The 12529-nt window shown below is 35.9% G+C and overlaps 1 protein-coding gene across 1 annotated transcript in view; it reads left to right on the top strand.

Moving 5' to 3' along the window:
- cwc27 (CWC27 spliceosome associated cyclophilin) overlaps nucleotides 1-12529 on the top strand; it is a 49375-nt gene that overhangs the window by 31032 nt on the left and 5814 nt on the right. Inside the window, exons 11-12 of the mRNA XM_082158815.1 lie at nucleotides 10953-11062; nucleotides 12142-12254. Of these exons, the coding sequence (XP_082014941.1) occupies nucleotides 10953-11062; nucleotides 12142-12254 (223 nt within the window). The remainder of the gene's footprint in view (nucleotides 1-10952; nucleotides 11063-12141; nucleotides 12255-12529) is intronic.

Here is a 12529-nt window from a genome sequence, read left to right as displayed (position 1 = left end):
AACAAAATATGTATTAAAGTGATGATGAAAAAATAACCGAAATCGAATGCTTTTCTGATTTATTTATATATTTCTGTCGGCTGTATGAACATATCAGTTGGCTATCTTACGTCTCTAGCTTTAAATATGCAACTTCTCTGCATATTTAATGCATAAAAGTGACCAGCTCGATATAAACTACTGCAAATAGAGGTAAGTTAACAATTGTGACATTAAACATTCGGGTCAGACGTTTATTTTTGTCAGTGTTTTAACCGCTTGAGGTTAAGTAACTCTCAGCCTCGAAGGCAAACAAACATACTGTTGTGCTGTTCTTTCTCTACTAATGCAGCATTAAGTCAACAAATTAATCACTTTATAATGATATGAAAAATTGTAGTGTATACATAGGCTACCTTTTAGCTGTCGGTGCTTTAAACACGCCTCTAATATCAGCGCTCTCCGCGCAGCGTGTGCTCTCAGTGCAGCACGCAGCATCACGTGTAACAACACGAGGCATCAGCGATAGTTTTTATTACACCTCTAGAGGCCGCTCTTGTACTGCATGATGCCAGCAGACCCTTCTCAGCTCTCTCTTACTGTGTAATGAATGACAGTGCGCGCTTCTCAGCCGCTCCAGCAACGGACGCAACCAGGAAAAACTATTGCTATCTATTTTTGCCGATAACGATAGTTCCACCAATCAACTATCGGTGCCGATTAATCGGCAAAACCGATGAATCGGTCGACCGCTAATAAAAATATCTGTTGTGTATTGGGAGCTAAAACTTCACACACACACTTATTTTACATCTTGTGAAAAGGGCATTATACCAACCCTTTAAAGAAAATAAGGGATGTATTGAATGCCACAATTTCTATTTCTAAGTTAGAAAACAACAAGCAGCTCTGTTATTTAATCAGAATATTGCGACCTTTCTAGTGGGATCGTCAGGTTTTGACTTTGACAGAGGCTGACTTTGGATATACTACAGTTGAGACTCACTACCTTCATAAAAACGTAGGCTACCAAAAATACTGGCAAATGCTGATTGTCAAATGCACACAAGATGAACTAATTCCATTTTGTGTGTTTCTTCTCATTAAGTTCAAACCTTTAGCATTGAATTCCGCAGATTAATTCTCAGCAGAAACTCACGTCCTCCCATGCTGGGCTTCTGAAGATGCTAGCGTCGACTGATGGACCACAGTTAGCTTCGAGAAGCCTTGAGTTCATCCACTCATTCTTGACCAGCGAAAGGGAAATAATCCACCTCCCAAATGATGAGGTGTTTGTCGTCCCCATCAACCCCCTGTTGCTTGATTTGTAGCTCTTTTCGGCCCGAGTGACAGGAGAGGGATGGAATGTTGTTAGAATAGCCGTCAAACTCAAAGACAGTACTTAGCAGCACCAGCTGGAGTAGATGGAGTGTGCTGCTGTTGTGGGCCCTAAGGGTGCCATCATTCAGCAGTCCTGCAGCTGGGCCGAAGCGCGAGCGTTGAGCAAGCCTAGTGGAAGGCATCACTTTTTGCTCACATAAATCACGAAGAAAAGGGTTGTTACCAGCGCTGACTTTTAGAAAAGGTGATTTTGATCACGGCTCTAAATTTGTGGCATTCATGCGTTGAATACCTCTGTAAATGAGTAATTGCATGGTTTGAGTAGCTAGCGACAGCCAAATAACCTGTTTCACTCAAACTTTAATTACTTAATTAAGTTCCACTCTACCAGAATATTACACCTCCAGTTCGTACAGAAATGTTTTCAGGTGAAGGACGAGATGTTTGTCTGTCAGGCTTGTAAATTGGATCCAGTTCAAGCTGTGTCGAGGGTTTTTTGAATAATCGACTAATCCAACAATTATTCGAGTGATTATTCTGGGGATTCATTCTGTAGTTATTAAGAACTCTACAATAATTCAGCTTTTGTCTTGACTTAAGAGGTTGTTTTAGAGTTTAAAAACAGCAATCAATTACCTTCAATGAATGACAGGTAAAAAATACTTAATTCACTTAAATGTAATGGAGCTGCTTGATCTCACCTTTTTTTGAAGGGGGAAGGGGCATTTTGATTGGGCTGGATATTGACAATTACCTCGTGTTTCTTTTATATGACCAATTAAATCAATAATTTAACTTATAATAATTGATGCTTTACAGAAATGACCGATAACAGATTGTGAGCTGCATCTTCCTTTCCTGTCACACAATGGTCTTGGGCTGCAATGCTTTTTTTTATTGCTCAGGCTGCAATAAAAAGTTTGAAATGTGTTTCTCGTGTTATGTCCTGTGAGATCAAAAGACTATTAAACAACAAAAATGTCACAATACTGGAATTTCCAACTTCTATTATGGAAGAAAAATAATGTCAAATGTTTTTGAAATAAAAAGCCTATTGAATTGCACTACTTGAAAAAAATTGGCATTACATTAACCATGCTTGCATTTTAATGCATTGTATTTTTAGGGCTTGCATTTTTATGGGCTGAAATTCAGCATGGTTGAATATTTAAGCTGTGAATATTTCAATTAAAAACGTTTCAAACACATTTTAATTATTAAAAAATCAATAATCCACATTCACCTTTCATATTTCACTTCCAAAATATTCAAACTGTTTAAAAATACAACCTGTAATATTCAACAGGCATTTTTCGATCCATTTTATTTCGCTTTGCAAATTCGCTTCCACAAATTCCGTGGTTCAAATTCGACAGTAAATTCAACATAGACATCCAGGAACTGCAGGAAAAGCAGTAGATTGCCGAGCATACTCTCCATCTGCTGTTAGTCGACCTCACCAGCAGGGGGTGCAAAAGGGTGTTGTTGACGAAGACCAGCAACAGTTAGAAGAACAAGCCACTCATTCATAAAATGAAAATGATTGTCTGTGTCAGTATATATGCAGCAAAGATGATAAAGACACAAAAGGTGTGTTTATGTTTCATTCAATAACTTCATTGTTACTTTCCCTGTGTAGCCTACATGTTACCAGCTTTCTCTACCATGAACAGGATTCTAATCAGTTTCCCTCAATACCTCATACTCAAGGATTCCCCTTCCGTCTCGGGACAAAACGCTTAACGTAGCTTTATGGACTAATACAGTGATATAAAAGACCAAACTCGCACCTTATTGGTAATGTAGGCTGTAGGCTACAGGCAAGCAGATGGACTCAGAATATGAACTTAAAGGGATAGTTCACTTTGAAATTCATTTTTGGTATGTTTTAGCTTACCTCAAGGGCATCCAAGATGTAGGTGTCTTTTTTTCCGCGGTAGTTTCAATTTTGATATTTTTAGGTCAAACCGTTCTTGTCTGTCAGTCATATAATGCAGGTCTATGGTCACGGTCTCAAAACACAAGCACAGAGTCCAAATTAAAACAATTCCCCGTCGTCCAAATTAAACAATTCCCCATCGTAAGTACACATTGATGGCCTGAGACACGAAACGAGCGGTTTGTGTGAGAAAACGAACAGTATTTATATCGTTTTTACCTCTTATACGCAGACATGTCCGAGTGATCTGATCTGACGTGTACGCAGACTGGTGCATAGATATATACACTAGATGTCACCTTAAAGACATTCGTTCCAATGAACTGCCGTAGACAAAGCGACATCTAGTGTATATATCTATGCACCAGTCTGCGTACACGTCACACACCAGGATGCGCGAGCGCCCTCAGATCACTTGGACGTGGCTGCGTATAAGAGCTAAAAACTATATTTATACTGTTCGTTTTCTCACACAAACCGCTCGTTTCGTGTCTCAGGCCATCAATGTGTACTTACGATGGGGAATTGTTTAATTTGGACGACGGGGAATTGTTTTAATTTGGACTCTGTGCTTGTGTTTTGAGACCGTGACCATAGACCTGCATTATATGACTGACAGACAAGAACGGTTTGACCTAAAAATATCAAAATTGAAACTACCGCGGAAAAAAAGACACCTACATCTTGGATGCCCTTGAGGTAAGCTAAAACATACCAAAAATTAATTTCAAAGTAAACTATCCCTTTAACGTGCAAAGTTTCATGCAGAGCGTTTCGTGATATACTGGCACAAAATCAACACTTGATCAATTAATACTAACACTTTATTTTCTCTTCTTTTCTCTTTTCTCTCTCTCTCTCTCTCTCTCTCTCTCTCTCTATATATATATATATATATATATATATATATATATATATATATATATATATATATATATATATAGTATAGTAAGCTATGCCTACGTGTATTGCATTAGTTTAAACTGGGAAGAGTCATATAGCACTTGCATATTGTTGTCCTCCTATTGTTAGTTGAACTGTAAATCGCTTTGGATAAAAGCGTCTGCTAAATGACTAAATGTAATAAATGTACAATTGGCTTGACATTGGACATTCGCACATTTAGGGACCGTCTCCAAAGTTGCATACAACATTATACACGTTTCTAACTTCAATAGCAAACTTTAATTTATTTGAATCAAAAATCCAAAGGGTGCGCAGTATGCCTGACACTACATGAACACTTTACAGTTGGTTTTATGACTGTAAGTTGTTCTATTCAAATGCTATCGAAGTTAGAAACGTGTATACCAAAGTCGTATACACTTTAGAGACGGTCCCTAAATGTGCGAATGTCCAACATCAAGCCATCTTTATGCCAGTCTATCACTGGGAAACGCTCAGCATTAAACTTTGCGTGTTATTCTGTATTAGTATCACTGTATTAGTTATATTAGCTATGTTGAGCGTTTTGTATGTCCAGCAGGGGAATCCTGAAGTATTGAGGGAAACCCTAATAGCCTTCATGCAGCACATCGCCACAATATAAAGTTAAGGCAACTAAACAACCAAGAGAAATATATGTCAACCTCAAAAATGTAACATTGGATCTGTACATCCGCATCGGGGAATAACATTATAATCTCGTTCACGGACACGGTAGAGAAAGATGCATGTAGGCTACACAGGAAAAGTAACCGTGAAGACACTGAATTTAACATACAACCGCCGTCATAATAATCACAAATACACTTACATTGCTGTAAATGAGTTTTATGAATGAATGGCTTGTTCTAACTGTTGCTCTGGTCTTCGTCAACAACACGTGCTTTTGCTCCCCCTGCTGGTGAGGTAGACTAACAGCAGATGGAGAGTATGCTCGGCAATCTACTGCTTTTCCTGCAGTTCCTGGATGTCTATGTTGAATTTACTGTTGAATTTGAACCACTGAATTTGTGGATTTGTATTTTTAAACAGTTTGAATATTTTGGAAGTGAAATATGAAAGGTGAATATGGATTATTGAATTTTTAATAATGTAAATGTGTTTGAAATGTTTTGAATAGAAATATTCACAGCTTAAATATTCAACCATGTTGAATTTCAGCCCATAAAAATGCAAGCCCTAAAAATACAATGCATTAAAATGCAAGCATGGTTAATGTAATGCCAATTTTTTTCAAGTAGTGCAATTCAACAGGCTTTTTATTTCAAAAACATTTGACATTATTTTTCTTCCATATTCGATACGATACTTTGAAAAATATCTGTATTTTATACTATTTTCGATACCACAGGGAAAACTGCCATAAATACCGCCATACAGATAATTTGTTATCATCTCATAATTTTTTTTATAATTTGGGTAATTTTGTTGTTATAGCTTACACTGGCTTTATTTGAATTTCTGAACTACATTTACAAAAAAATAGACCAGTAACAGTCAGTAATAAAATAAGAACAAATAAAGAAATTGCAAAAATAGCACAAAAAAACAAAACAATAGAATACAGAGAGATATGAAAAAGCTTTACATTTTTCAGGTGGGTATATAGAATATTCAGGTAAGAAATGCTACAGCTAGGCTAATCAAAGGTAACATAAAACTGTATAGTCTTCATTGTAAAAATGAAATACAGATTAATGCTTACAATTAAAGTTACAAAAGTTATTCAGTCAAGATCAGCAAGTGATTTTCTCTTTGTCTTTTGTTCTCTGATTAACATGACAGACGGCAGCAGGTTTATTAGGCTGCTGTCACTTTAAGAGCTTATGCACGGATCCAATATACTGTTACACGTCATGCGTTATCTTTCTCAACTATTTACGTTCCAAAACTCACTATATTTACCTGAAAACTCTGCAAGACACGTTGACATCATTTTGTATGTATTTGACTGTTTTAGCGCAGTAAGCCACATAACAATTTGTTTTGGTGCTTGTGAGCTGTTTGAGAGGCGGCTTTATGAGAGCGGTACTTATATATATCAGTAGTGCGCGCGCTTTTGGTGTGAGTGAGAAACTGCGGAAAAGATTATGTGTAATACAAGCACTATTTAACCGGAGCGAATGAGACGAGCGAGTGACAGGAGGAGGAGAGAAGAGAGAGCAAGAACGAGCAGCTGGTATTGGTGTATCGATACTGCAGAAAAGGAGTTTTGGAACAGTTTCAATTATTTCAGTATCGATAAATACTACATACTAACAATATCAACATTTTTGACTTTTTGGATTAAGTCTTATTCACAATCCCATTTACTTTCAAAATGTTATTTCGGAGTCAGACAGTACATTCACTGAATCACACTCATTGAATCACTGACATTACTGCCATCCAGGTATTAATAATCTTTTTTTTGTTTGGAAAAAATAAGTGGGCTTGTTGACATGACAAAAACGGTTGTGCTAATATTTTTGTGGAAATCATGATACATTTTTTCGGGAGTCTTTAATGAATAGAAGGTTCAATGAACAGCATTTATTTGAAATAGAAATCTTTTGTAGCATTATAAATGTCTTAACTGTCACTTCTGATCAATTTAACCCTCAATTGGTCCTTGGGGTCTATATGACCCCAAGCGACTTTTCTTTAATAAAAAAAAATGGTTCCCTTCATCTCAGTGGAATTAAATTTTGTCACTTTTTCTACATTACCTATCTATACACACAGAAAAAAACTGGGCTTGATTCGGTCGTTCTAAAGGTATGTAAAATTTTTTTTTACAAATCTGTCCCTTGGGGTCAATATGACCCCACATTGAAATGAATGGGAAAATCGAAGAAAAAATGTTTTTTATTTTTCATTTGTCAAAAAAAATCTATAAATCCAGAATAAATCTGAAAATTTCAATACCACAATGAAGTCCTGGTACTAGAGCACAAATGAAATGTGGAACAAACATGACCACTTGCACACACACATGTTCGCGCACACAAACACACACACAGGTCTGACTCCAAAAGAAAGCATTTTTATAGAAATTGACAAATAAAATCAATAATTCCAGCATAAATCTGAAAATTCTCACACATAAATGAAGGCCTGGTACTAGAGCACTAATGTAATGTGGAATGAACATTATCACAGACACATATGCGCCCACACACACACAGACACAAATACACACATAGACAGAGAAAGGGTGTGACTGCAATAGAGAGCATTTTTACTGAAATTGTGAAATAAAATCAATAATTTCTGCATAAATCTAAAAAATTTCACACATAATTGAAGGTATGGTATGAGAGCACAAATGCAACGTGGAAAGAACATGACTACACACAGATCAAATACACACAGAGAGACAAACACAAACAAACAATAAAGATATTATTGCAAATTTATATAGCATTATTGCAATAACAAGACACTTCAAAAGACCTCAAACAACAACAAAAAACATTTCTAAACTTTGACAAAATACTGATTTAATGTATTTTAAAATGTTTAAATATGTAATTCATAAAAAAGCTATTATAAGAACATTAAGTCACATCCAGAAAAATTAATGGATCTCTATGGGGCCTCTGCTGGAAGTATATGGTAATTACACTTTGTGGCTAAAACTATATTAGCTACAAAAAAACATCTAACCAGCAGATGGCAGAATTATGCATCTAACACCTAGATCAATATCCAGAAACAACTCATTGTTAAATTTGATCATCATTAATGTGTTTTTTTCATAAAAAAATTATATTTCATATGTATGCTAAGGGTGTAGTTGAGGAATTTTGCAGTAAATAGGTAAAAAAGTACTTCATATCCCCCAAAACACAGCATTAATGAATAGATGAGAAGTAAACAAAAAAAAACATATATTATTTGTATAATTAAAAATGTATATTTTTTGTACAATTTCTCTATCAATTGTTGGGGTCATATAGACCCCAAAGACCAGATTTGTAAAAGGAAACGAAGACCTTATGAGGCATCCTTGCTGAAAAAAAGTAGAATTTTTTTCCAGAAAAAGTCTTCTCCCCCAAACGGTAACAGTCCTTACAAAGAAACGTTAAAACTATTGCAGCAATATTTTTTTTATGATTTATAGGCCTGTATGCGCAGTATAGACAAGCTACTCAAAGAATGTCAAAGTTCTTGTACTCTGTTTTAATACTTGTTTATTTCAGTCCTATCAAGGCTGTATCTTTCACCGTTTAAACTACGGCCACGATAAACATGCTTTTCATCCCATATTGGCAGCCCTGTTTTTTAATAGATTTGAAAAGAGGTAGAGTGTTCAGTTTTCTACACAGTTAATGTGTTTTAATAGTCTTTGGCTCATTACTTTCTTTCTGTCTTTCTAGTTTTCTATTAGCTCATGCCACAGACTAAACATTTTCAAACACAGTCAGTGGCTCTCAGACTAACGCATGGCACGCTCTCTCAGTTGCTGAAAAACAAATTTCCAGCCTTTCTCCAATGCGGTTTTCACTGCAGCATAAATACGAAGGATAAACAAGTGTTCCATTTGTGAGGGGAAAGAGATTTTTCGTTACATGACAGCGCTAACATGAAATAAATCACCCGAATGTTGGAGGCTCCGTCTGATGTAGTTTGTTCCCCTTGAGCTTGTTGTGGAGAAGCATTCAGTCATAGTTGCCATGAGGGCAGGTGTAGTCGAAAGAAGCACTGTACCCGCGGGGCAAAATCTGTGACATCAGTGCCAGCCGTCTGAGCGGGGGGACATTAATGCCTGTAGACACCAGTGTCAACAGCCCAGCCTTGATGTTATTGACTTTTCCAATTCCTGCAATTTTAGCGTGGAATTAATAGAACATACTTTATTTTTAGCCACTTCTCAAATTGGTGGGTATAATTAGGAGAGATTTTTAAAAGACCATTACATTGTCTTTATCCTCTTGCAGGGTTCAGGTTTTTTTTTTATTTAATTTTTTTAAATAAGACAGAAAAGTCTATGTAGTAAAACATTCAAATATTCAGCTACAATTTTGGAAAAATACTGTAATGGTAAAATACTGTAAACCTGTAAATTGATTAACAGAAAGATTACAGTAAAATACTGTTAATTTTGCAGTTTTTGAAAGTGAACAACAGGCCATTTTATAATTTACACTGAAAAAAATTAGGGCTGCCCCCGACTCAAGATGTTTCTAGTAGATTAGTAGTCGTCTATTTAAGCCATTAGTCAACTAAATGCACGTTTATATTAATTTAATTACTTAAAATATATACTGGGGGTGGGATACTAAACCATAATGAGCCTTTAAAGTCCCCCTGTAGTCAATAACTTTATAATTAAAACTCATCTTTGATCACCCAAATTACATATTTACACCCTTGCCCCATTTAATATATGTGGTTCTATGAATATGCAAATGAGCCCCGCCTCCACTCACTCACACCAGCTCAGAGGTCCACTGGTTGACGATCACACGTTGACCTGATTGTTTACTAGTTTGTGACGTCAGAAAAAACAGCGATTACAAACTGTGTTTTTGAGACTGTCTTTGGTTCACTGCAGTTTTAAGAAAATACTCAGCAATTGTATTTAAAAAAAAAATTTTTTTCATTGTTTACAATTTTACATTTTGGCTTTGACATATTGATATCACCTGGAATGTAGAATAATGGGTTTAAAATCTAATAAAATATATCATTAAAATTCTTTTAATTACAGGAAGCTGTATATGAATGACCTTTTAAATCAAACTTTTATATCACAAAAATATTAAGCAGCATGACTGTTTACAACATTGATAATAATAATAAATGTTTCCTGCGCATCAAATCATCATATTTCTGAAGGATCACTGACACTGAAGACTGGAGTAATGATGCTGAAATTTCAGCTTTGATCACAGGAATAAACTACATTTTTTTTATGTATTAAACAGAAATGATTTATTTTAAGTTGTAATATTTCATAATATTCCTGTTTTTGATGTATTTTTTCATTAAATAAATGCATCCTTGGTGAGCAGAAGAGACTTCATTCAAAAAAAAAAAAAAATTATGTTTCCAAACTTTTGACAGGTACTGTATGCTGCAAATTGCCACCAATATCATGGAAGAAATGACAGAACTTTTATTTCATTAGATGCTTACATTAGCAATTTCTCTTCCTTTTGTGTCTTTTCTCTTTTTTTCTTAAATTTGTAGTGTTCGCTGTGATTATTTTGAAAGATGGGTTGGCCTCAGCGTTACATAAACACATTTTGATATGTTTCCCCATTTCATTTGTGTAATCCTTTCAGTATATATGTCTGTATATCACATGTGTTTCCTTATAATTTGAATAAAATCCATCTCTTTATAGCACAGAAAGTCATTTGGATTGCAAAAGTCATAAATTTTGGCCTTTGCACTGATGAGGTTCTTAGGACATACATTTTGGCATTGGCGATACGATTATTCTTGGAAAGAATCGGCCCACAGGAGCTGTCATATTCATCTAAGTTTATAGCAGTATAAACTTTATGTATAGTTATGTCCATATGATAGTAATAACTTCTGCTCTGGAATTCAGCTGTTTTTCTTTTTCATGTAAATCCTTTCAAGTTAGTCACACTACTATATATATATATATATATATATATATATATATATATATATATATATATATATATATATATATATATATATATATAACTAAACTAATAGACAGATTGATTCCTGAGGGTAAGTTAATTTCTCTTATCAAGATTGTGATCACTCTTCTTTTCTCTCAAAGTTGTCAGTAACCCGACCAATGAGGCGATGACAGAGTACCTGGAGAGCAGGAAGAAGTATGAGGAAATAAGGAAGCAGAAACTAAGGAAGGGTTCTGGTCGAGAGGCTCAGGTGGGTCTTTGCTTTAAGACACTAAGCTATGGCTATAGTCTTTGCTTTAAGACACTATGGCTGCTTCTGAAATCGCATACTCTTTTGAGTAGGTACTGTAAAGTATGTTCTATATAGAATGAGTGTGTGTAGTATGAATGTAATCTGGACGTACTACATTCACCATGTTGTCATTATCATGTGACCTACCAGCGTCAGTTGCTTTGCTTCACCTCCATTCATAAATCCTGTCCCGTGGCCTCATGGGATAGTAAAGCGTACATCGAATGCACACTTCAGAATCTCACCGGAAATAGCAGGTCATCTGGGTAATTTTGTATTAGAACTTTGAATTCGGACGAAGTTATTTGTTACATACTGTTTTTCGCCTACTATAGAGTAGGGAAGTATGTGATTTCGGATGCAGCCTAAGATTTTCTCCTGCTGTTATAATGGTAAAAAAAAGGTTTTTGTAATGATGTGGGAAGAGCTGGCTCATTCCGGCTCAAACTAAATGACAAGTTTCTTCTTAAAAGAACTGGTCACTCAAGGATGGCGATGCTGCCATCGTTTACTCGTTTACTGTGGAACACAAAAGGTGAATCTCTGAAGAATTGGGGCCACTTTATTACAAGTTCTCCAAAGTCATACTTTTTGTGACAAACAGAGAAATTAGTTATTTATTGATAATGTTCCACCCCAATAGGCTATTAATTGACTAAGGATACTCTGTCTATCAAACAAAATGTTAGGAGTCAGTTCGCTCACTGATGTACCTGATGATTTTGGAAGTTTTGGAAAATTTGCAAGTTTTGATGTTCATACGGTCTAAAGCAGAGTCTGACTGAAGGATGTCATGACAGCCTGTTCCAGCTGTTTTTGTCCATACAATTACAGTGAATGGGGTCCAAAACAACACTGGACCCTATTGACTTTCATTGTTTGGACACACTGAGAACTTTTTTCAAAATATATATTTTGTGTTCCATAGAAACTATTACAAAATATAGTGCCTCATACACATGAATCATACTTAGGTGTGCTTTAAAAAATTTTTTTTTAGCAAAGTCAAAATAACGTACTTTCTCTTGCCTCTAAAGACACTTGCCCTTTTGGAAAGCTTCAAAACCAAACTATCATCTGCGATCACGGAGACTCCTAGTGTTCCAGAGGAAAACATGGAGGAACTAGGCGAGGATGACGATAAGGGCTGGTGAGTGGCTTTTACTCAGTTCTGTACGGTGCGTTCCCCATTCCTACAGAGGTTTAATGCACTAATGGACTTGCAGTTGTCTGTGATCAAATGCATTCTCAATAACTCGCGCCTCATTGGTTGTCCCAATGCACAGCTACTGTTTCACATTAAGGTAGCAGAGCTATTTATTTGGACTAACATAGCAAAACGTTCATACCTCTCTCCACATCAGGCACAGCTGCTGGCCTTAAGTGTGCCTGAACCACCTCGCTCTCCAGCCAAGTAATGCGTTT

The sequence above is a fragment of the Leuciscus leuciscus genome, assembly GCF_965113295.1.
Source record: "Leuciscus leuciscus genome assembly, chromosome: 24".
Taxonomy (NCBI): domain Eukaryota; kingdom Metazoa; phylum Chordata; class Actinopteri; order Cypriniformes; family Leuciscidae; genus Leuciscus; species Leuciscus leuciscus.
Note: the sequence above shows the minus strand (reverse complement) of the source record. Positions and strands in the feature narration are given on the sequence as shown.